General features: G+C 46.8%; 1 protein-coding gene across 8 annotated transcripts in view; it reads right to left on the bottom strand.

Moving 5' to 3' along the window:
• Positions 1 to 26,187, bottom strand: part of CNKSR2 (connector enhancer of kinase suppressor of Ras 2) — a 246,863-nt gene that overhangs the window by 2,025 nt on the left and 218,651 nt on the right. For 7 of the 8 annotated variants that reach the window (XM_068144773.1, XM_068144776.1, XM_068144771.1 and 4 more), the window contains one exon: positions 2,534 to 2,730. In XM_068144773.1, the coding sequence (XP_068000874.1) occupies positions 2,534 to 2,730 (197 nt within the window). Of the gene's footprint in view, positions 1 to 2,533; positions 2,731 to 14,059; positions 15,244 to 26,187 lie in introns of those variants that run through there. The other variant, XM_068144778.1, reaches the window with a different exon arrangement.

Raw genomic sequence — 26,187 nt, 5'->3', positions numbered from 1 at the left:
TAGAAGCCATGTGGAAAGCCCAGGTATCTTTTTCTGCCGGCTTGCAATCCTGTACAGACTCACACCCCTAGATGATACTACAAGTAGTAGCTGCCTTCAGTGAGATGATACAGTGCAGAAAGTTAAGCATCCCATAATGTTTTTTCAGGATAGGTTCCCCACAGCATGAAAACAACATTGCTTATATGCTTCCCTAGGTGATGGAAAACCAAATTAATTCACAGAATCACAGAATGCTAGGGGTTGGAAGGGGCATCAAAAGCTCATCCAGGCCAAGCCCCCTGGCAGAGCAGGAGCACCTACAGCAGGTCACACAGCAACACATCCAGGTGGGTTTGGAATTATTTCTAGAGAAGGAGACTCCACAACCTCTCTGAGCAGCCTGCTCCTGGGCTCTGGCACCCTCACACTGGAAAAGTTTTTCCTTATGGTCATGTGGAACCTCCTCTGCTGCAGCTTGCACCCAGTACCCCTTGCCCTATCGTTGGACATCCCTGAGCAGAGCCTGGCTCTGTCCTCCCCACACTGCCCTGCACGTCTTGATCCCCAGCAATGAGGACACCTCTCAGGCTCCTCTGCTCCAAGCTCCAAGCCCCAGCTCCCTCAGCCTGGCCTCACAGGGAGATGTTTCACTGCCTGCAGCACCTTTGTGGCTCTGTGCTGGACTCTCTCAAGATGTTGCTGAGGGCCTTCTTGAACTGAGGGTCCCAGAACTGGACACAATATTCCAGATGTGGCCTCACCAGGGCAGAATAGAGGGAGAGGAGAACCTCTCTTGACCTACTAACCACATCCTTTCCAAAGCACCCCAGAGTGCCTTTGGTCCTTCCAGCGTTCTGTTATCCTCACAGTAAAAAAAATAATCACCTTCATGTTTAATTAATGTTGATAAAGCCCTCTCTGATGAAAGCTGTTACAAAAACCACTGTACAATTATCTAGTGACTTTAAATGTGGTAATTTAATACCATTAACAGAGTCCCTGGGGGGAATCCAGCACATTGTTTGCCAAACTTTTGTACTAGGACAGAATTGGAAGCGCTGTAACAAGACAAAGATGCTGACAGGGAGGCTAAATGAGCTGTGGTGCATTTAGAACAGCCAGAAAAGTCTTCAATGCTATCATTGCCACTGTCTGTATTTTGTAATCAAAAATGCAATGATCCCATCAGCTTATCACACAGAATCACCACAGCATCACAGAATGCCAGGGGATGGAAGGGACCTCAAAAAGCATCCAAGCCAACCCCCCTGCCAGAGCAGGAGAGCCTAGAGCAGAAGCACAGGAACACATCCAGGTGGGTCTGGAATATCTCCAGAGAGGGAGACTCCACAATCCCGTGGGCAGCCTGGTCCAGGGCTCTGGCACCCTCACACTGAAATAATTTTTCCTCAGGGTTCCATGGAACTTCCTATACCTCAACTTCCACCACTGCCCCTTGTGCTGGCATTGGGCACCACCCAGCAGAGCCTGGCTCCATCCTCTTGGCACTCACCCTGCACATCCTTATCAACATGAATCAGGTCACCCCTCAAGCTCCTCTGCTCCAAGCTAAAGAGCCCTCAGCTCCCTCAGTCTCTCCTCATAAGGAAGATGTTCCACTGCCTTAATGATTTTTGTGGTTCATGTACAAAACAAGCACACAATTTCCTCCTGGACAAGCTGCATCCATCAGAACACAATCAAGTGTTGTATAAGGTATCAGTCCCTTCCCAAAGGGCTGCCTTTGCTTAACTTCAGCAGTTACAGAGTAAACGTCTCTTCACAGATTCACAGAATTGTTATGGCTGGAAGGGACCTCAAGGATCAGCCACTTCCAACCCCCCTGCCATGGGCAGAGACACCTCACACTACAGCAGGCTGCTCACAGCCACATCCAGCCTGGCTGCAAAAACCTCCAGGGATGAGGCTTCCACCACCTCCCTGGGCAACCTGTGCCAGTGTCTCACCACCCTCATGGGGAAGAACTTCTTCCTAACATCCAAGCTGAATCTACCCATTTCTAGTTTTGTTCCATTCCCCCCAGTCCTATCACTCCCTGACACCCTCAAAAGTCCTTCCCCAGCTTTCTTGTAGCCCCCTTCAGATACTGGAAGGCCACAAGAAGGTCTCCTTGGAGCCTTCTCTTCTCCAGACTGAACAGCCCCAACTCCCTCAGTCTGTCTCCACTGGAGAGGAACTCCAGCCCTCTGCTCGTCCTCTTGTCATCATAGTAAATTAAAATATGCAGGGACAAAAAGGGGATTAAGGTTTACTCTCTGGTGTCAAATTCTCTTAAACTGGCTGGAGGAGGAGCAGCTGACTGAGATTTTATCTGCACAGAAATAAAGGCTTATCTCCTCCCTTTGACTGCTCTCCCAAGGCACAATTTTCTCTGCCTTCTTTCCCCACCTCTCCCTTGTTTTTGCCTACTAAGTTCAGCCCAGACCCCAGCTGCACACAATTAAATCTCCAGATACAATACAGCCAGATCCAACCCTGGGGGCAGGATTTATTTATTCCACATCCTCCCCCCCCCTGCCTTTAATCTCACCTTTAAAGTGCTTTTCAGAATTCTCAGCTGGTGGAGCTTTTCATTGACTACTGGATCACTGCATCTCTTTATAAAGCATTTCTTATACTCCAGCTTAGTGGAAATCCGGTGCTCCCCTAAAGGAGACAGGTTGGCCTGCTCCAAGGCTCTGTACAAATCTTGCAAGGAGTCTGCTGCTTTTTCCTCTACATTTTCAACTGCAATGAGAGAAAGGGGAGGAAAAAATTAGGAAAAAAAAAGAAAGGAACAATACATCATTAATGTGCTCACACAGTGATTCATCAAACAAAACCCTCCACCTTTGCAAAATGTTTAATAGCTTTAAGGAGACCACCAGGAGAGTATTTCACACCTGCTAAATTCTAGAGGGGGGGTGGGGGTGGGAAATAAATGCTGTGATTCCAAATGCCTTCAGGAGAAAAACTTAAGAATGTCTTGAACCACACAGGAAGACATTAATAGTGCAATAAGTAGTGATATTAGAGCGAGGTAGAGCAAGGTGTAGAGATACTAGAGTAAGGTAGTGCAAGGTGTAGAGGTATTAGAGATAGTGCCAAGGTGTAGCAATATTAGAGTGAAATAGAGTGAGGTAGTGCAAGGTGTGGAGATATTAGAGATAGTGCCAAGGTGTAGCAATATTAGAGTGAGATAGAGTGAGGTGTGCAAGGTGTGGAGATATTAAGAGTCAGATAGTGCAGGGTGTAGAGATATTAGAGTGAGACAATGCAAGGTGTAGAGGTATTAGAGTGAGACAGTACAAGGTGCAGTGATATTGAAGTGAGACAGTGCAGGGTGTAGAGATATTGGAGTGAGGTGGTGCAAGGTGTAGAGGTGTCAGAGTGGGTGCAAGGTGTAGAGGTGTCAGAGTGGGTGCAAGGTGAAGAGGTATTAGAGTGAGACAGCGCAGGGTGTAGAGATATTAGAGTGAGACAGTGCAAGGTGTAGTGATAGAGTGAGATAGTGCAGGGTATAGAGATATTAGAGCGAGATACTGTGAGGTGCAGTGATATTAAGGTGAGGTAGTGTCAGAAATCACATCTCCAGTATTGCAGTTATTGACTTTGCCATTAGAAGGAAAGGAGTGATCTGAAGAATAGGATTTATTGAATTTATGAGAATTTAAGTCCTGGAAACATCCTGCTCAGCAAGGTGATCAGGGATCAGATCTTGGAACGAGAGTGCTGACAGCAGCATTCCAGACTGTGGCTATGATGGCAGCTATGCAATGACATGTTGTTTTCCTTCCTAGAAAAGTCCACTTCCTTTCTTGTCTTTCATTTTTGATAGACAGCAGTCAGTAGTGGTGCCACTGGTGGTGTTTCCTAACTCTACTGTTACCCAAAGGCTCTGCAGCAGATTGAATCCCCACCTCTGGAGGTGTTTCAGAGAGGCAGTGACGTGGTGCTGCGGGAGATGGTTTTATCAAAGAATCAATAAGGTTGGAAAAGACCTCAAAGATCATCAAGTTCAACCTGTCACCCAAAACTTCATGACTACTAAACCATGGCACCAAATGCCATGTCCAATCCCCTCTGGAACACCTCCAGGGATGGTGACTCCACCACCTCCCTAGGCAGCACATTCCAACAGCTAACAACTCTCTCTGTGAAGAACCAGGCTTGGGAGATTTAGAGAATGTTTGCACTCAATGATGTTAAAGGTCTTATTAAAACATTTCTAATGTCTTACAGGGCAGAACATTCAGTAGCTGAAACGTAAAAGATTGGTTAAAAATCCCTGCAGTCTTGATTTTTAAGCTTGCTTTGCAAGTCCATGCAGCAAAGAGATCAAGAAGGATGGAGAAAGGCTGTTTACAATAGCCTGCAGTGGCAGGATAAGGGGCAATGGCTTCAAACTAGAGCAGAGCAGATTTAGATTGGATGTTAGGAATAAGTTCTTCACCATGAGGGTGGTGGAACACTGGCACAGGTTGCCCAGGGAGGTGGCTGGGGCCTCATCCCTGGAGATATTCAGAGTGAAACTCGACAGGGCTCTGGGCAGCCTGATTTGGTGGAGGATGTCCCTGCTGACTGCAGAGGGGGTTGGACTGGATGACCTTTGGAGGTCCCTTCCAACCCAAACCATTCTATGATTCTATGTTTGGGGATCTCTCTATCAGTTCATGTCACTGAACACTGAAGTCCCCCAGCCTGCCAGCTGAGGAATGGCAGTATCACAGAGTATCACAGAATGTTAGAGGTTGGAAGAGACCTCGAAAGCTCATCTAGTCCTACCCCTCTGCCACAGCAGGAGCACCTAGAGCAGGTCACACAGGAATGCATCCAGGTGGTGTGATTTTCTAAAGGGCAAAAAGCCACCTCCATTTGACAGGGAAGTCTTTTACACTTGTTCCTCTCTTTTACCCCTTGTTACATGAGGCAAAACAGAGCTTTTCTTCCCCTGGTGCCTTTTCTCCAGCAGCACTGCAGCATTGTACCCTTAGGGGGTTAGCACAGGGACAGTCTGCTGAAGAAGCAAAGTGCCACTTTGACTCCATTGTCATCAGGATTTACCTTGCTAGGGTGATCTAGAGTGTGGACCAGCAACCAGCCACCACATCCAGGCTTGCCACCAAAACCTGATGGCTTCTTGAAGAGTAAAGCTAACCAAGTAAATTGGGCCAGTAAAATTGGGCTCATTAGTTATTAACCAGTGGCATACTGTAAAAATATTCATTACAAAAGCCCACAGTGAAAGATTTCTAAGCTCCACTAAATAAATCTTATGAGGAGCAGCTGAGGGAGCTGGGGATGGATAGTTTGGAAAAGAGGAGGCTGAGGGGAGACCTCACTGCTGTCTACAACTACCTGAAAGGACACTGTGGAGAGGATGGTGCTGGTCTCTTCTCCCAGGTAGTTGGTGATAGAACAAGAGGGAACGGCCTCAAGCTGGGTGGGTTTAGACTGGACAGTAGGAAGAACTTTTTCCCTGCAAGAGTGGTAAGGCATTGGCACAGGCTGCCCAGGGAGGTGGGGGAGTCCCCATGCCTGGATGTGTTTAAAGGAGGTTTGGATGTGGTGCTTGGGGCTCTGGTTTAGGGGTGACCCTTACTGAGAAGGGTTAATGGTTGGTACTTAGTGATCCTGAGGCTCTTTTCCAACCTGAATGTTTCTGTGATCCTGTGAAGCACGAAAGGACCCCACCATGGAGAAGGATAACATTTGGGTTCAACCCTGAGGTTCAGTCCTGCATGAAAAGTGCCTTTACTGAGCCTGGAAGTCGGCACAGCCTGTGAGGGTTCAAATGTCAGGTTGGGGGCTTGTGCTGCCTGCCCTCCCCACGCCGTTGGCCTGGAGGTGTGCATGGTTGGTGCTTCTCAGAGCTCGCCTCCCTAGGTGGGCAGCTGCTGCCCAGCATGGGCTTCAGAGGGACTTCGACCAGGGGATTTCCACCTTTACCCCAGAAGGCGTGAGCTCTGCGGCTGCTGAGGAAGAGGGGCAGGACTGCACAGGCACGAAGCACGCAGGATGAGGCAGCAGAGCACCGACAGAAGGTCTTTAAAACACATCAGCACTTTGCCTCCCCCCCGGGCTCTGTCACTGCCTCGGCGCCGGAGCAGTGAGCGGAGTGTAGAGAAGGGGAGGGGAGGTTGCTATAAAGGGAAGAAACCCAGCAGAGCCCTCGCCTCAAACGTCTCACTGCTGCTGAGGCTGGGGAAGCTCAAACACAGCAAGATGCTGACTTGTTCCACCCACGGCGGGGGAGGGCAGTGGGCACCAGGCTAACACATCCCCAGGCCCTTCATATTTTCCAGAGAGACACCGAAGGAGGTGGCACCGCTGCTCTCAATGGCTCTCAGAAGGTGGGAAAGGAGATTAGACACGAATCTCCCCTCCCTCACCCTGCTGCTGAAGGCTTTGATTGATTGCCTGTAGGCGGTGGTGAAACCCTTGGCACCGTTAAGCAGCTGAGGTAGTTGATGAGGTACACAGCTGAGCTTAAATCATGGAATCACAGAATTGTCAGCGTTGGAAGGGCCCTCAAGGCTCATCCAGATCCAACCCCCTGCCATGGGCAGGGACAGCTCACATTAGATCAGGCTGCTCACAGCCACATCCAGCCTGGCCTGAAAAAACTGAGGCTTCCACCACCTCCCTGGGCAACCTGTGCCAGTCTCTCACCACCCTCATGGGGAACAACTTCTTCCTGACATCCAATCTGAATCTGCCCATTTCTAGTTTTGCTCCATCCCCCCCAGTCCTATCACTCCCTGACACCCTAAAAAGTCACATATTGTCACCCACTGTGCTGACAGGGTCAGACTTTTCAAGGGTTGAAGCTTTCTTTTCAGGCCCTCTTTGTCCTCTGCTGTTGCCTCCTAGCACCACCCAGGCTCATCCCCATTGCTCTGCTGCCCTAATGGCATTTTCCATTTCCCCACTGTCCTCTTTACTTCCTTTGCAGCTTGGTGACACACTTTCCTTCACACTGCAGCTCCTCTCATGCACACCCACTCTTCTCCTTCCAATGAGCCCTGTATTTCACAGGCTCACAGAATGTTAGGGGTTGGAAGGGACCTCTGAAGATCATCAAGTCCAACCCCTCTGCCAGAACAGGACCATACAATCACACAGAAACACAACCAGACAGGCCTTGAAAGTCTCCAGAGGAGACTCCACAACTTCTCTGGGCAGCCTGTTCCAGTGCTCTGTGACCCTCATAAAGAAGTTGTTCCTCACGTTGAGGTAGAACCTCCTGCGCCGGAGTTTCTATCCACTGCCCCTTGCGCTATCCCAGGGTGCAACTGAGCGGAGTCTGTCCCCTCCCTCTTGACCCCCAGCCCTCAGATATTGATGGACATTTATTAAATCCCCCATTTGAACAGAATCACCACCCCCTGCAAACCCTGAGAGAGCTGAGCTGCTGCTCACTCTGTGACAGGGAGTGAACAAGGGACAAACAGCCAGGCAGAAATTCTCTCAGCTCCACTGAAATTTAAGCTCCCATTTTCATGCCTTTTTGTGAGCTCGCTCTGGCAGGGGAACCAGACCAGCTCAGCTTTCTCAGGATCTTAAGGAGGCAATTTTGTTAGCACATCTCACTAATGATGCCCTGGAACAGCTGCCACGTGCTATTTTCTCCCTGCAAGTCCCAAAGGTTTGCTTCTTATTTGAGAGCTACAGCTTTCTGCTTCACCTTTCACACAGGGGAGGCATTTACCTGAAGTCTCCCAGAGGCTTTCTGCAAGTGTCAGTAAATTCTCCACCAAACCAGAGAGCATTCCTGGCTATGGAAAATGGTCTCAAGCTAGGCAAAAACAGGCCCTGATGCACACATTTCTGGGTTGCCTCTTATTTTCTTCTTTGCCCTGATGTATCTATCATGGGAACAGAGAATCATACAACCAACTAAGTTGGAAGAGACCTCCAAGATCATCCAGTCCAACCCAGCACCCAGCCCTATCCAATCAACCAGACCATGGCACTAAGTGCCTCATCCAGTCTCTTCTTGAACACCTCCAGTGATGGTGACTCCACCACCTCCCTGGGCAGCACATTCCAACAGCAAATCACTCTCTCTGTGAAGAACTTCTTCCTAACAACGAGCCTGAACCTCCCCTGGCACAACTTGCTGAGAAGCTCGTGTGTCCCAGGGAGTTCCTCCTCATGTTGTTGTTGTCCTGTTCTGCCGTTTATATCCACCGCCCCTTGTCCTATCACAGGGTGCGATGAGCAGAGCCTGTCCCCTCCCTCCTGACACTTAGACCTCAGACCTCAGATATTTATAAACTTTGATTAAATCCCCTCTCAAGTCTTCTCCTCTCCACACTAACCAGCTCCAGGTCTCTCAGCCTCTCCTCATCAGGCAGTGCTCCAGTCCCTCAATCATCCTTGTAGCACTCTGTTGGACTCTCTCCAGCAGCTCCCTGTCCCTCTTGAACTGGGAAGCCCAGAACTGGATGCAATATTCCAGGTGAGGTCTCAGCAGGGCAGAGTAGTAGGGGAGGAGAACCTCCCTGGATCTGCTGGACACACTCCTCTCAATGCACCCCAGGACCCTATTGGCCTTCTTGGCCACCAGGGCACATTGCTGTCCCATGCAGAGCTTGTTGTCCACCAGCACTCCCAGGTCCTTCTCCTCAGGGCTGCTCTCTCCAGCTGGTCATACTACAAGCCTCATGACCCACATCAGTGACCTCCCTTCATCTTTCCACACAACTGGGATTGCTTATTCAAAACAGCTGACACTCAGCATTAGAAAATAAACCAAATCCAACCTCAAGGTTTCTCCCTCAGCCCTGCATTGTTGATCTGACACTAACATCGAGGCACTATTCCCAGCATCCACTCAGCAAGGAAATACAGCTGCCAGCAAATGGGTTAACATGTTAAGGATAAGGGAAAACACAGGCAGAGGGAGTAATTAACTTGCTCTGTTTGTGCTGCCTCATTGACAGCTCTTACACACTTTGAAGGAGCACAAGGAGAAACTCCTCATTTGCTGCCAGCCCTGCTGCTTCGTGAGGGTTCTATCAGTGGGCTGGGATTTCAGAGAGGGCACAAGGATGGAGATGAAAGAACTCCAAAGCTTCCCAGAAGAACAGGGAACCCTGATCATCATCATCAGATTTTGGTAGCAGTGTCATAACAGCACCCTTTGGTATTTGGAACACTACTGAAGGCATTGGTTTAACCTTCATCTGCTGAACACATTTCAATGACTCTTTGGGAGGGTTTTAACAAGACAAAACATTTTGCTGGGCCACACGTTGACAGAAGTGCTGTTGAGTTTTACCACAAGCCATCAGCCTTGAAGGGAAAGCAACAGAGCAACTAATTGCATTTTGATGGTACAATTCCCCTCAGCTCTCAAGAGTTCAGAAACAAAAACTTCTCCTGCCGATGAGGTAAGCCAGAAGCTGAAGCAAACTGCTTGCGCTCAGGGGGATGCTGTGGCTTTTAAACACAGTCATAGAATCACAGAATCAACCAGGTTGGAAAATACCTCAGAAATCATCAAGTCCAACCTCTTACCTAATACTTAACACCTCCTGACAACAAACCATGGCTCCAAGTGCCACATCCAAGCCTTATTTGAACATCTCCAGAGACAGGGACTCCACCACCTCCCTGGGCAGCACATTCCAATGGCCAATTACTCTTTCTGTGGAGAAATTTCTCCTCATCTCGAGCCTAAACTTCCCTTGGCACAGCTTGAGACTGTCCCCTCTTGTTCTACTGCTGGTTGCCTGGGAGAAGAGACCAACCCCTACCTGGCTGCAACCTTCCCTCAGGTAGTTGTAGAGAGCAAGAAGGTCTCCCCTGAGCCTCCTCTTCTGCAGGCTAAACACCCCCAGCTCCCTCAGCCTCTCCTCACAGGGCTGTGCTCCAGACCCCTCCCCAGCTTTGTTGCCTTTCTCTGGACACCTTCCAGCCTCTCAACATCTTTCTTGAATTGAGGAGCGCAGAACTGGACACAGGACTCAAGGTGTGGCCTAAGCAGTGCTGAGTACAGGGGCAGAATGACTTCCCTGCTCCTGCTGGCCAGGATGAGGAGGTCCCTAGAGCTGGCAATATATGGAAGCAAATTACTACTCCAGGAAAATATGTTTTCCCAAACCTAAGCTGTTAGAGCACACGAAGCTGGCAAAGGTTAAGTGACAAATGATATGGACCCAGCAACATTACTCACCAGTCAGAATCCAGCCCCAGTCACGCCTGCACGCCAGCAATGCCTGCCAAGGTTTATGGGCTTGGGAATGGAAGGGGCAGGTATTCCTGGTGAGCAGCATCCACTAGGAAAATGCACTTCAGGCTTAGGAACTGCAATTCTACTTTCAGCATGAAACAAGGACTGGGCTGGGGACAAAGTTCATTAATGGGTGTCTCAGTTACCTCCGTAGTGCACTGCAGTCTGCTGGGCAAGCACCTCCTGAGGCATTTAGGAAAGGGGCCTGAAATACCTCTGGAGATGTCACCTTTACCCAGCTGGCCAGATTCATGTTGGATTTAAAATTGCAGGTGGTAGGATAGCTTCACTGAGTAGATTGCAAACTAATTAACCTGCTCCCTGATTTACATGGGTGAATGTGCAGGGCGTGCCACTGCCAAATATGAAGCACCCCCTTTCAGCTGCTCAGTGCCCATCACACCACCACCATCCAGAGTTCAAAGTATCTTTGGGAAGCAAAACTATTCCTGTGAGGAGAGCCATGCAGTATCATGCAGCTCTTCTAGACATTACTCATGTCATCAGGTGTCTTAGTGCACTTGTGTGCTATGGATGGAAACTACAGCACAGGAGGTTCCACATCAACATGAGGAGGAACTTCTTCCCTGGGAGGGTCCCAGAGCACTGGAACAGGCTGCCCAGAGAGGTTGTGGAGTCTCCTTCTCTGGAGACTTTCCAGCCCTGTCTGGATGCATTCCTGTGTGACCTGTGCTGGATTCTATGGTCCTGCTCTGGCAGGGGATTTGACCCCTCTGCTACAAGGACAGGCTGAGGGAGCTGGGGGTGTTCAGCCTGGAGAAGAGGAAGCTCCAGGAAGACCTAAGAACCACCTTCCAGTACCTGAAGGGTGCCTACAAGAAGGATGAAGAGAAACTGTTTGCAAAGGCTTGCAGTGACAGGACAAGGGGCAAACTAGAGCAGAGCATATTTAGTTTGGAAGTAAGGAACAAGTTCTGCACTTTGAGAGTAGTGGAATCCTGGAACAGGTTGCCCAGGGAGGTGGTTGAAGCCCCTTCCCTGGAGATATTCAAGGTGAGGCTTGACAGTGCTCTGGGCAACCTGATCTAGTTGAGGATGTCCCTGCTGACTGCAGGGAGGTCAGACTGGATGACCTTTGGAGGTCTCTTCTGGCCTGGACCATTCTATGGGTGAAGGTCTCCAGGGGTCCAGAGGAGTGATCATCTATGCACTTTAACAGGATGTTCTCTCCCCAGATTGGCGCAAGAGTCATCACAGAAGAAGAATCTGTTCCCCATTCACTGAGCAGAATGTGTTTGCACACAGAAGAAACAAAAGGAAGAAAAGGAACATCAGTGATGTCCAATGATTGGACATGGGGCACTGGGTGCGCAAGCTGGAGCAGAGGAGGTGCCATGGGAACAGAAGGGAGAAGTCGTGGAGTCTCCTTCTCTGGAGACATTCCAAACCCACCTGGATGTGTTGCTGTGTGACCTGCTCTAGGTGCTCCTGCTCTGGCAGGGGGGTTGGACTGGATGATCTCTAGAGGTCCTTTCCAACCTCTACCATTCTGTGCTGCTGTGATCAGCCCCAAGGGACAGTGCTTAGGCAACAGCAAAACTGAGGATTTGCTGGCTTTTTCCTTTATTAAGCCCAAAATAACACCTTTAGAAACAGACCAAAGCAAAGCAAATCCTGAACTTCATGAAGAAATTAAATGCCTTCAGTAAGGAAACATTTACTGCCATTTTCTATACTTTATTTTAAGGCATACAGAAAAAAATATTGAACAAATGTGTATGCAATTAAATGCCGGGGGGGGACTGCTAATTACAGCCCTTCTCGACTGCCTCTGCAAAACAAAGATACTCAATACAATATGTGAAGAGAGAGAGAGGAAGCTGGAGACGATTTAAATTCATATTAGCACAGAAAATAGGCTGGCCTGTTGGCTACAAGCAGCAAGTAAGCCATCAGTGGAACACCAAATGGCAGCCAAAGGCCGGGTTCGAGTCACCGCATCTTTGCTTCTGCTTCTCTGATCCGTTCCCAAAACATTCCACCTCCAAGGAGTTATGGAATTTGAGGAGCAGGCCGTTCCAACACGAGGCTTTAATGAGACATCCTCCAGGTTGCAGCATCTTTTATGTACTTAGCAGTGATTTAGCAGCCCTGGCAGAGGCAGGCGCTTCAAAAGGCAACCCTCCATCAAAACCCAAGCTCTGCCTTTTGCCAAGCGTTGGAAAGAGCACTAAATTCAGTTGAAATGACCCCCCCCCCAAAAAATATAAGTCAAGCAATTCCTACAGACAAGAGTCATAAAACCTCAGTGGGGGTTGTCTGTTTGGCCAACAGGCAGAAAAGAAGAGAATGTAAAATTAAAAACTGAACTAAACTAAACTATAAAAATGAAAAGGATAAAACAAAAAAAATTGAAACAAATAAAAAATGAAAATAATAAAATAAAATAAAAATGAAATAATATAAGAGAAAATAAAAATAAAAGAAAAAACAAAAAAATAAAAAAGAAGATAAAATAAATTAAAAATAAAATAAAAAATTAAAATGAAAATAATAAAATAAAATTAAAACATTAAAATGAAAATAATAAAATTAAATTAAATTAAAATAAAAATTAAAATGAAAATAATAAAATTAAATTTAAATAAAATAATATAATATAAAATAAAATAAAAATAAAAGATAAAACAAAAATAAAACAAATATAAAATAAAAAAGAAGATAAAAATAAAATAAAAATAAAATAAAAAATTAAAATGAAAATAATAAAATAAAATTAAATTAAAATAAAACAAAAATACAAAATACAAAATATAAAATAAAAATAATAAAATAAAATATTCAACAAAATAAAGATAAAATAAAAGATAAAATAAAAATAAAACAAAAAATATAAAATAAACCAAAAATATAAAATAAAAATAATAAAATAAAATAAAAATATTCAACAATATAAAGATAAAATAAAAGATAAAATAAAAAAATAAACCAAACATAAAAGAAAAATAAAATATAGAAGGAAATATAACAAAAAATAAAAATATGAACTACTGTAAACGAAAAATAAAAGATAAAATGGAAAAATAAAACAAAAAAGAAAATAAAAGAAGGTAAAATAAATAAAATAAACCAAATCTGAAATAAAGAAGGAAAAAATAAAACAACTATCAAATAAAACAAAATATAAAATAAATACAAAGCTAAATTAAAAAACCCAAACCAAATAGAAAATAAAAATTAAACCAAATAAACACATTTAAAAAACCAACAAAAAATAAGATTTAAAATAAAAACCAAACCAAACCAAAACAAAAGAAATCAATGAAATTGACGACAGTCCAGTACTGTAATCAATAAAAGCAAGCCAGTGGTTATGGTTTGGGTTGGAAGAGCAAATAAATACACAGGTTAAAGATGCCCAAGCCCAGCATTGCTAAACATTTAGGGCTGCTTTGTGCCAGTCCCATTGAGCAGCAACACAAAACATGCATTTGGATGATCATTTTTGCAGCTAGTTTCTATCATCCTAATACTTTTTTATTCTTCCAAAGAGAGAAAAAAGAAAAACTGAAAGAAAAGAGAGACTAGTAAGAGTCATTGCTGAGCTTTCTCACCTGCTGTAAGGCAGATGTGATTTGATTCACTGCACATTGTCCTGTTTGTGAGCCCCCCCCCCCCCGCCCCAGAAAAGCATAATTTACTTCTTTATAAAAGGGAAATATATATCTCTCTCTATATATATATCTTTCTTTCTCTATATATAATTTTATTGGTATTAACAGAATGCAATACCTTACATTGAGCAAACAGAAAGAGAAAGGGGGGGGGGGAACCCAACCCCAAACCAAAACCCCCAAACCATTTCAAAATACATGATTTCTTTTTTTTTTTGTTTTTTGTCCTTTTAAAATGATCTCCCCCATAAGATAGTAGGAAATATCAAGTCAATCAGCATTAACAATTATTACAATACACCCTTAGCCAAATAGATGAAGGGAAAGGGGAAAAGAAAAATAAGAAATCAAATAATCCACATTCTAACCACAGAGATAGGAGGCAAACATCAACCCCGAAAGGGGGGACCCGGAACATAAGGATAAATAACAAAGATCTGAATCTACTGTGTTGAGTGACATCCAGACAAATCCTGGGGCCCCCCCCAAACCCAGCCCTCTGAGCGTGACACAAGAGAATGCTTTGTGCCTGCTCGGCCAGGCAGCATCACTCCCACGGTTTAAGTCCTAGAAGTTAAAAGAGGAACTGAAGAGTTTTATCGGCAGAGTCTAAGAAATCTCAGCGTGAGGTATCTTCTCCGTCATCATCATCATCCTCCTCCTCCAAACGAGTGCCAGTGCAACCCTCTGGTCATTCCTTAACACAGCTTTAGATAAATGGAAGTCTCTGCAAGGTCTGTAGGTACCTCCATGTGACAGAACACGCTTAAGGTTTAGCACGACACGGCAAGGTGGCTTCCTTCACTAACGTGAAGCACGCTCGCAAGACACAACTCTGCCTGGTTGGCCTGAACGGGTTCACTGGAGTTCAGCACAAGCAACAGGATTTTACAGTTACCATGGCTGGATCCCTCTTTAATTCCTCGAGGTCTGCAGGACAAAACTGAGTGACAGCAAAGCCCTTCCCCTGCCAAGACCCTCTTCCCCTTCCGTCCTCCCATGCAGGGGCAGTGTTCTCTGCCAGTGTGCTCCGTGGAGACCGGATCTGACTTTGTGCCTAAAGTCCCATTGTGGAAAGGGTGCATTCTTCAAAATACTGGCCATGCCCTTTGACACCTTCCTGGAGGCCTCACATCCAGGCATGTGGTTGTCTAGGCTTTAACAGGTCTGTTCTCTGTTTAAAAACATCAAAGTTACTTCAAGAAGAACTGACTTTTCTGAACGGAGGCCATTAGGGTCGCCGGCAAGAGGCTGCAGTTGAGTCTCCGTCGTGCCAATTCTCTAAGGAAAAGTTTATCAACCTCTGAGTCCGATCAGGTTCAGTGCCAAGAGAAGTGGATCCCATGGGACATGGAGAGGTGCTACCAACTCTGGCAGTGTATTAGCCTAATACGAAAGCAGTGATACAAGAGGGTGAAAGGTCTGTGCTGTGCCATCATTTCCATAGCACAGCAGTATATCAGAAAGACTTGTCATGCAAACAAGAGCAAATAGCACATCTGGCAGACAGCAGCAGCACCACAAGAGCTTTTCTAATCTGCATGCAGCTATGCTCATGAGGACAGAGACATGGCACTCTCTTCTGCTGTCACACCTTTGCTCCCTTGAAATATCCATCCCTGAGGCGAAAAGGGCGGGAAGCTAACTATTCTGCCTGGGTGGCTATGCTTTAAAGAGGAAAACAAACCAAGAGAAAACAAAAGAACAGAACAAAGACCAATTTTAAAGAAAGGGATTTAAAAAAAACCACAACACAAATAAAATGAGAACAATAAACATCCTAACCAGCTTGGGTTGGTCTGAAGAAACATAACCTCATGTGGAAGCACTAGAGAAGGGTCACATGAATGAGAAGAAAGGAAGCAAAGAGTGTGCCCCAAATCCACCACACATGCTACAAACACTGGAACAGGTTGCCCAGGGAGGTGGTTGGGGTCCCAGCCCTGGAGATATTCAAGGTGAGGCTCGACAGGGCTCTGGGCAACCTGATCTAGTTGAGGATGCCCCTGCTGACTGCAGAGGGGTTTGGACTGGATGACCTTTGGAGGTCCCTTTTAACCCAAACCATTCTATGAGAAAAACATCCTGTTGGCAAATCCTGCATGAAGGAGAAAAAGAGGTGGTATAACACAATCTATCACCTATCTTAGTGGCAATGCAGCACTGGGTTAAGGAGAAAACATGAACCCAAGAAATCAGGTGGCTTCGAAACCACACTACCATGACATCCCCACCCCAAAAGATAGGTCTTGAGGACCCCAGTTTCTTGTGTAAATATGCACAGAGGGTGCTTTCAAAATCCTGGCTGATCTCAGAACACATCCTGTTCTATGGCCTACTACACCTATTTGTAATAAAAATAACAAAACTCCAGGGATCTTGACATCCATTGTGGTTTCATATCCCAGACATGGAAAGCTGGGAGAAGGACGTGCTGGAGCGTGTCCAGAGAAGGGCCACAAGGATGAGCAGAGGGTGGGAGCTCCTCTCCTATGAGAACAGACTGAGGGAGCTGGGGTTCTTCATTCTGGAGAAGAGAAGGCTCTGAAGAGACCTTCTTGTGGCCTTCCAGTATCTGAAGGGGGCTCCAAGAAAGCTGGGGAGGGACTTTTGAAGGTGTCAGCTATTCATAGGACTGGGGGGAATGGAACAAAACTAGAAATGGGAAGATTCAGCTTGGATGTTAGGAAGAAGTTGTTCCCCATGAGGGTGATGAGAGACAGGTACAGGTTGCCCAGGGAGGTGGTGGAAGCCTCATCCCTGGAGGTTTTTAAAGCTAGGCTGGATGTGGCTGTGAGCAACCTGCTGTAGTGTGAGGTGTCCCTGTCCGTGGCAGGGGGGTTGGAACTGGCTGATCCATGAGGTCCCTTCCAACCCTAACAATTCTATGATTCTATGTTCTGGTGCTGAAAAAAAACAACACAAACCAACCACAAACTCCACACCACAGTTTAAGGAAGAGTTCAGCTGTGCAGAACACAAAGATGGACAGATTCAATCCAAAACAGCTAAGCAAAACTCGTTCAGCCCTCATACAAGGTTTTGTTGCTATTGTTTTCTTTTCCACAAAAGATAGGATGAGGAAGGAAGGAAAATATCAAGCACCAGCACATATCACAAAGCACACAAGAAATGTTGTCTCAGTGACAGAAGGCACAAGGTGGAAAGAATCCCAGATGGAAACATCGGTGCCTCCACCCACAACAGCAATTGGAAAAGGAGTTTCCAGAGAGGCAAAGGGTGAGCAATGCTTAGAACCATAGAGTCATAGAATTGTTAGGGTTGGAAGGGACCTCCAGTTCCAACCCCCACCCTGCCATGGGCAGGGACACCTCACACTACAGTAGGTTGCTCACAGCCACATCCCTGGGCAACCTGTGCCAGTCTCTCACCACCCTCATGGGGAAGAACTTCTTCCTAACATCCAAGCTGAATCTACCCATTTCTAATTTTATTCCATTTCCCTCAGTTCTATCACTCCCTGACACCCTAAAAAGTCCCTCCCCAGCTTTCTTGTAGCCCCCTTCAGATACTGGAAGGCCACAATTAGGTCTCTTCAGAGCCTTGTCTTCTCCAGACTGAACAACCCCAACTCCCTCAGTCTGTCCTCACAGGAGTGATGCTCCAGCCCTCAAACTGGAACTCAAAATGGAACTCAATCTGAGTTTGGCTTCTCCTCCACTGCTGATATTTCCCAGGGACTCTGTGCACCAAGAGGGAGAACAAGAAGCAGCAGCAGAAGGGAGGGGAAAACAGTTTATATAACAAAAAACCTAAGTACAGCAACAAAGAGAAACTTCTGCCTAACTTTCTGTTTAAAATAAGGAACATTTGATTCTACAGCCAAATGGAAGAGAAACAAACATCGTTCAACCTCCCCTACACAACACACCCCAAGCCAAACCACTGACAGACAAAAGGCCAAGCCAGCACATTTCAGGCTTCATGGGGTTGAGGGAAGGGAGGCTTGAATAGACTGCAAAGGGAATGCTTTGCACATTTGAGCCTAAAAGCAGTCACAGCACTTAAAATAAAGAGTCTTGGATTGGTTTGGGAGAAGGCCCTCAGGGGAAAGAGGACACTGCCTGCCTCTTGTATGTCATTTCTGCAGCTTCAGGAAATCCTCTGGACCTGGTGCTTAAGGGATGTAGTTCAGTGTTCACCCTTCAGTACTGGGTTGAAGGTTGGACTGGGTGAGCTTGGAGGTCCCTTCCAACCAGATATTTTCTGTGATTTACCTCATGGATGTTGTTCATATAACTATCTCTAAGAATTCAGAAAGTTTGCTTTCAAAGGTCAGGGCTTGGCAAAAGAAACTTCCCTTTTTGTGAAACAAGGTGGTTAGAAAATAAAGGAGGGGTAGTGAAGTCAAGGCACAGGCATCACCCAGTGAATGTCTATACCCAGCTGCTGTGACAGGTCCTCTAGGCCTATGGAAGAACTGAACCAACTTCACAGAGCCACAGAAACATTAAGGTTGGAAAAGAGCCTCAGGATCACCAAGTCCAACCGTTAACCCTACTCTGCAAGGGTCACCCCTAAACCAGATCCCCAAGCACCACATCCAAACAACCTTTGAACACATCCAGGCTTGGTGACTCAACCACCTCCCTGGGCAGCCTGTGCCAATGCCTGACCACTCTTGCCATGAAAAAGTTCTTCCTAATGTCCAGTCTAAACATACTCTGCTGCAGCTTGAGGCCATTCCCTCTTATTCTGAACGGCTCCCCAGTTCAAGAGGGACAGAGACCTGCTGGAGAGAGTCCAAGGGAGAGCCAGGAGGATGATTAGGAGACTTGAGCATCACCCCTGTGAATAGAGAGTGAGAGCCCTGGGGCTGTTTAGTCTGGAGAAGAGAAGGCTGAGAGGGGATCTGATCAATGTCTATCAATATCTGAGGGGAGGGTGTCAAGTGGAGCGGCCAAGCTCTTTTGGGTGGTGCACAGTAATAAGCCAAGGAACAATGGATACACACTTTAACAGAGAAGGTTTCAGGTCAACATGTGGAGAAACTTCTTTACAGTGAGGGTACCAGAGCCCTGGAGCAGGCTGCCCGGAGAGGTTGTGGAGTCTCCTTCTGTGGAGACTTTCCAAACCCACCTGGATGCATTCCTGTGTGGACTGCCCTTGCTGATCCTGCTTCTCACAGGGGGGCTGGACTGGATGATCTCTGGAGGTCCCTTCCAACCTCTAATATACTGTGACACTGTGATACTGAGACATCAGGCTCTGAGCAATAATGAATGCCATCACTGGGGCAAAGAGATCCCTCCCCATGTACCACAAACAGCTATGTGGCTGCTTCTAAGTCCAGGGGCAGATCTATTTTCCTCCTTATTAGGGAACTGGCTCAGTTCCATTTGGTACAGAGCTCCTGGCAGGAAAGCTGGCAGATCTACTAATGGTGAGGGACTCTTTAGGGTGTCAGGTAATGATAGGACTAAGGGGGAGTGGAACAAAACTAGAAATGGGTAGATTTAGCTTGGATGTTAGGAAGAAGTTGTTCCCCATGAGGGTGGTGAGACACTGGCACAGGTTGCCCAGGGAGGTGGTGGAAGCCTCATTCCTGGAGGTTTTTGCAGCCAGGCTGGATGTGGCTGTGAGCAACCTGCTGTAGTGTGAGGTGTCCCTGCCCATGGCAGGGGGCTTGGAACTGGATGATCCTTGAGGTCCCTTCCAGCCTTAACAATTCTGTGATTCTACCAACTTCAGGACTGCTCAGGCCTCGGGTAGATGTCATGCAGGGATGAAAAGCAGCTGGTGCAGAGCAGAGCCTGGCAATAACAGTGCCCTAGCAAAGAGGGTTCTGATGGCACATCCAGTGCAGCTCCCCAGGCACTGCACTCCAAAGCAGCACCTCTGCAAATTATCCTGTAAGAAGCCAGTTAGATGTGGAAGCAGCAGCAGTAATCACTCAGTGCTCCTCTGGAGACTGAGTTACTCCAGCAAACTGCACTAAATCAAGCAGCAGCACAGGAACATGCTAGCTACTAACAGCCAGCTCCAGCTTTGCCATCATGACAGGGCCTGCTTCAGTGTCCTTCATGTCCTCACTGGGCTAAACAAAGGAGCACCTAGAGCAGAAACGTTACATGAGAAAGCAGCACAATGAGGAAGGGGGACTGGGAGGACAGATGGTGGTGTCAGACCACATACAACCTCCAGAAGCTGCTCCTCTCCAAGTGCTGCACTCAGCCCCATGAGAACAGGGAAATTACAGGGCTCTGATCAGCAGGCATTTTTCCTCCCACTTTCCTCCCACGGTGTTTCTAAACCTGCAGATGCATCCCAGCTCTCCCAATATGCACTTCATATACTACAGCTACTGCTAAATAACTAATGAACTGAAGAACTCCCTCTAAACAAGCCAGGAAGCAAAAATCCCTCTAGTTACAACTGAAATAAAAAAACCACCTGATAACTTCAAATTCAGAGTTACTGTTGTCTTACAGCACCATACCACTAAGGTACTTCTTACTACACAGAGGGCATCACTCCCTGTATCACCCCATGGGCATATGTGCTGAATTCTATCCAGCTCACCTCATATGGGGAAGACCTAAAAGCCCTGTACACTCACTGTGCTTTTCCCTAGAGTCTTACTTCACCTTGCAGCTGCAGTGCCTGACACTACTCTGTCCCTAGGCACCAATCCCAAAGACATTAATTCATTCAGGTTGGAAAAAAGCCTCAGGATCACCAAGTCCAACCATTAACCCTACTCTACAAGGTTCTCCCCTAAACCAGAGCCCCAAGCACCACATCCAAACCACCTTTAAGCACATCCAGGCTTGATAACTCCACCACCTGCCTGGGCAGCAATTCCAATGCCTGACCACTCTTGATGGGAAAAAGTTCTTCCTACTGTCCAGTCTAAGCCTACCCAGTCACAGCTTGAGGCTGTTCCCTCTTTTTCTATCACTAATTACCTGGGAGAAGAGACCAGCACCAGCCTCTCCACAAGGGCCTTTCAGGTAGTTGTAGACAGCAATGAAGTCTCCTCTCAGCCTCTTCTTTTCCAAACTAACCATCCCCAGCTCCTTCAGTTGCTCTCCATGAGATTTATTCTCCAGGCCCTTCACAGCTTCCTTGCCCTCCTCTGCCCTGGCTCCAGCACCTCCACATCTCTCCTGTGTTGAGGTGCCCAAAACTGGACACCGCACTCAAGGTGTGGTCTTAGCAGAGCTGAGTCCCAGGGGACAATCCCCTCCCTGCTCCTGCTGGCCACAGCATTTCTGATCCCAGCCAGGATGCCTTTGGCTTTCTTGTTCTCCTGGGCACACTGCTGGCTCCTCTTCAGCTGCTTGTCCATGAGCACTCCCAGGTCCCTTTCTGCCAGACAGCTTTCCAGCCACACTGCCCCAAGCCTGTAGCATTGCTTGGGGTTGTTGTGACCCAAGAAATGCAGACATCACCCTGGCAGTGTGTGCTCAACAGCTTCCACTCAAAACACTCTCACCCCTCTCTGAAAGCCAACTCTGATGAGAAAAAAAAACCAACCAGAGCCAACTCTCCAACTCTGCTTGTGGAATAAAATCTGTCAAGCATTTCTAACCCTTCTTCCTGCTCCACTGCCTTCTCTCAAGGAGATGTCAAGGAAAAAGTTGACAGAAAGACTCTATCTTTGCTTTACCAGCACTGCTTCTCTAAATGACAAGAAAACTTTTTGACAATGCCATTAGAGCTGCTCTATTATTTGCTGCTTGCTTATGGAAGGTTTATGAAGTGAGTTTTGCTTGACAAATAAGGATGAGAGCAGTCACAGAAGCATGGCCAGCAGGTCCAGAGAGATGACTGTGCCACTTTTCAGTGTCATCAGCTGACACCTTCAAGTCCTTCTCCTCCAGACTGCTCTCCAGCCACTCCTCACCCAGCCTATACTGGTGGTTGGAACTGCCCCAGCCTAGGTTTAGGACTTTGTATGAAGGAGAACTGTAGCTGCAGTTTGTTGCCTGAGAAAGATGCTACTGTAGGGCACTAAAATAAGAGTTGTGTTTTCTGACTGATGCTTTGGACTCCAGCCCTAAAAAAAAAATAAGAGACTATGTTGTTTGGGTTTTTTTTTTTTTGCATTTGTAACACCAGTTTTTAAAATAAGGAACCTTTCAGGAGAGTTGGTCCCATTCTGGAACCAGGCTGTTCTCTACATCACCTTTACCAGCAGCATATTTCTGGGAGTTTTTATACATTAACTCATTTAGGCCTTTTAAAAGCTAGACTTTGAGAGGCAGCTAAGCTGGGGAAGGGCCTAGAGAATGAGAATGATGAAGAGCAAATTAGGGAGCTGAGACTGTTTAGTGTGAGGAAGAGGAGGCTGAGGGGAGACCTTATCACCCTCTACAACTACCTGAAAGGACAATATAGAGAGGCTGGTGCTGGTCTCTTCTAACAGGGATAGAAGAAGAGGGAACAGCCTCAAGCTGCACCAGGGGAGGTGTAATCTGGACATTAGGAGACATTCATTCCCTAAAATAGTGGTCAAGCACTGGCACAGGCTATCCAGGGAGGTGGTGGAGTCAGCATCCCTGGATGTGTTCAAAGGTGGTTTAGATGTGGTGCTTGGGGATGTCGTTTAGTGGTGACCTTGGTAGAGTAGGGTTAATGTTTGGACCTGATGATCTCAAGGGTCTTGTCCAACCTGAATGATTCTAAATATATGGAATTAATTACAGCATGTCCAATGGAAACTGACACAAATTTGCAGCTTCATCCATTAGAAGCCACCTCAGCTAACGAAGACTTTAAAAGCCCAGCATCAAATAACATAATTGCTCTTACTGATGTCGGCTTCCACCCTGACAACAAAAATACCAACACACTGACAAAATCCCTCACCTGACTAAATAATGCATGGCCAGACTTTCATCTCCACAATGGCTGCCTAAATCCAAAGGCAGAGAACTGAGAGGGCTCCACCTGGAATATCTCAACCAGTTCTGGGCTCCCCAGTTCAATAGGGACAGGGATCTGCTAGAAAGAGTCCATGGCAGGGCTACAAGGATGCTGAAGGGACTAGAGACTGCCTGGTGAGGAGAGGCTGAGAGCCCTGTGGCTGGTTAGTCTGGAAAAGAGAAGACTGAGAGGGGACCTGATCAATGTCTATCAATATCTGAGAGCTGGGGGTCAGGAAAGAAGGGACAGGGACAGGCTCTGCTCAGTTGTACCCTGTCATAGGACAAGGGGCAATGGATGGAAACTCCAGCACAGGAGGTTCCAGCTCAACATGAGGAAGAACTTCTTCACTGTCAGGGTCCCAGAGCACTGAGCAGGCTGCCCAGAGAGGTTGTGGAGTCACCTTCTCTAGAGACTTCCCAGCCCTGTCTGGATGTGTTCCTGTGTGACCTGTGCTGGATTCTATAGTGCTGCTCTGGCAGGGGGGTTGGACTGGAAGATCTTTGGAGGTCCCTTCCAACCCCTAACATCCTGTGAGCCTGTGTGATCCTGTGACATGCTGCCCCTGCCATGGCTGCTGACAAGAGCAATAATCTGCCATCCTGGCCTAGATCTCTATTCTGAGTGGGTCAGTAGAAGACACAGATCACATAAATATTTGAAGTTATTGATATTAGACCACACAGTTAAGGTAAAATGAATAAACTGAGCAAGAATTATCATCTCATCTACAGCTACCTGAAAAGACATTGTGGAGAGGCTGGTGCTGGTCTCTTCTTCCAGGTAACTAGTGATAGAACAAGAAGGAATGGCCTCAAGCTGCAGCAGAGTAGGTTTAGACTGGACATTAGGAAGACTTTTTTCCCCTGCAAGAGTGGTCCGGGATTGGCACAGGCTGCTCAGAGAGGTGGTGGAGTCACTAAGCCTGGATGTGTTTCAAGGTGGTTTGCATGTGGTGCTTGGGGCTCTGGTTTAGGGGTGGAGCTTGTAGAGTAGGGGTAATGGTTGGACTTGGTGATCCTGAGGGTCTTTTCCAACCTGAGTGTTTCTGTGATCTCCTTTGTGCTCTCTTCTGCTGATGCTCTTCAGCAGTTTTGCTAAAATGCTGTGAAAATCTACCCAGGTAGGGAAAGCTGGGAGGAAGCTTGTGCCTGTTACTAAGTTGAGGCATTTTAATCAAGTGTAGAGCTCACTGCAGAAGCCCATGCACAACATTTAGACTGTTAACACTCATCTGGTGAGGCTATTAAGTGAAATGTTGACATCCCCTGGCTGGCTGTGCTACATACGACAAAGGTGTCCCTTTCTCCCTCATCATTCACTAACATATGTTTGATCTGTCAATCCAGCTTCTGTCTTGACTGCTCCCAGGCAAGTCACAAAGCTCTGCTCCAACTCTATTTTTGATTTAGTCAGGTCTCTTCCAAGTTTGAGAAGGGCCATATTTAGCAATACAAATGCTATCAGGCCTGCAACTCCTTCCCTCAGCTCACCAAACTGAAATCCACTGCACAAAACCAGCATGTGAGGAAAACTCTTTTAGAAACCTTACCTCAAATTAATTGGGGCTCCATGAAAACAAGGCAGAAATTTCCTTTCCTGTTTTAAACAAATGAGGGCCACAAGGATGATCCAAGGGCTGGATCACCTCTGCTATGAAGACAGGCTGAAGGAGCTGGGGGTGTTCAGCCTGGAGATGGCTCCAGGGGGACCTTGAAGCTGCCCTGAAGGGATCCTACAGGAAGGCTGCAGAGGGACTTTTCACAAGGGTGTCTAGAGACAGGACAAGAAGGGATGGTTTGAAGCAGAGGGAGAGTAGGTTTAGACTGGATCTTAGGAAGAGGTTCTTCAGTAGGAGGGTGGTGGGACTCTGGAACAGGTTGCCCAGGGAGGCTGTGGATGCCTCCTGCCTTGGGGGGATCAAAATCAGGTTGGATGAAGCCTTGGGCAACCAAGTCTAGTTGAGAGGTGTACCTGCCCATGGCAGGGGGACTAGAGTAGATGATCCCTGAGGTCACTTCCAACCTGAGCCATTCAGCTGAAAGCTGGGTGCTGAAAGCTCATCAGATCCATACAGCAGCGAGCTCCTTGCTTTGCTGCAGTGAATTCCTTACCCATTTGGGAACATAAAATGAAGAATGGGTGATCAAATGTTGCACACCTGGTGGATATTGAAAGGATAGATTTTCACCTGGTGAACTGAACTTTCATTTTTAAATTGGAATAATTATGTCTACATTACAAGCATACACTTAGATGTGTCATGCAGGTACCCTTCTGGCAAGCCAAACGTGGCAATGTGGATTCTTTTTGCTTAGAATTGTTTGCGCATTTTTAACCTGCAGGAGCTCTATTCTAATTCTATAGAATTGTTAGGGCTGGAAGGGACCTCAAGGAGCAGCCAGTTCCAACCCCCCTGCCATGGGCAGGGACACCTCAAACTACAGCAGTTTGCTCACAGCCACATCCAGCCTGGCTGCAAAAACCTCCAGGGATGAGGCTTCCACCACCTCCCTGGGCAACTTCTGCCAGTGTCTCACCACTCTCATGGGGAACAACTTCTTCCTAACATCCAAGCTGAATCTCCCCATTTCTAGTTTTGCTCCATCCCTCCCAGTCCTATCACTCCCTGACACCCTCAAAAGTCCCTCCCCAGCTATCTTGTAGCCCCCTTCAGATAGTGGAAGGTCACAGTAAGGTCTCCTCAGAGTTTTCTCTGTATAAACAGAGGTTTATATATAATCATGACTGCATACATGCAGGAAGTAAAGAGAGACAAGTTTGATTATGGTCTCTTCTAGCAACAGGAATTCCTGAGAGTAAGAAGCTGGTTCCAAACTAACCACAGGAGATGCTTTTCTTTCCAGCCTGGAGTTCAAACATGCAACTCCCTGCTGCCACATGCCACAGATAAAAGAACACCTGGGTTCAGAGCTGTGGAACACCTGAGCTCAGAATGCTCCATCAGTGGCTGCAAGCATCTTTAAAGCTGCTCTGGCAATATGTTTTTAGGTGCTGCTGAAGGCAAGCTAACTGGGTTAGCTGGAACTTGGAGGGCTCAGTGCTATTCACTGCAATCATTTAAACACTGAAAGCATTTAAGAAGAGCCTGGATGAGGCACTCAGTGCCATGGTTTAGTTGATTAGATGGTGTTGGGTGATAGGTTGGACTTGATGACCTCAAAGGTCTTTTCCAACAGGGTTTATCCTGTATTTGTTGCCTGCAGCTGTTTGGGGTTGCTTGTATTTTGCTTGGTTGGTTGCTTGGGTTTGGGGTTTTTTTCATGTGAGTGTTGTGTTTTGTGGGGCTGGTTTGCTTTGGTTTTGTTTGTAATGTAAATATCTCAGAGTCTGAGCTCTAGAACTCCACAAAACAAAGCTATGGACGTGGGGTTTTTTTCTTCTTTTTTTTTTTTTTTAACTACAATACCAGGCCTT

This window comes from Melanerpes formicivorus, unplaced genomic scaffold, assembly GCF_026170545.1.
Source record: "Melanerpes formicivorus ecotype bairdi unplaced genomic scaffold, bMelFor1.0.p_v2 SCAF_11, whole genome shotgun sequence".
NCBI classification, from domain to species: Eukaryota; Metazoa; Chordata; class Aves; order Piciformes; family Picidae; genus Melanerpes; species Melanerpes formicivorus.
This window is presented reverse-complemented; position numbering and strand designations above follow the sequence as displayed.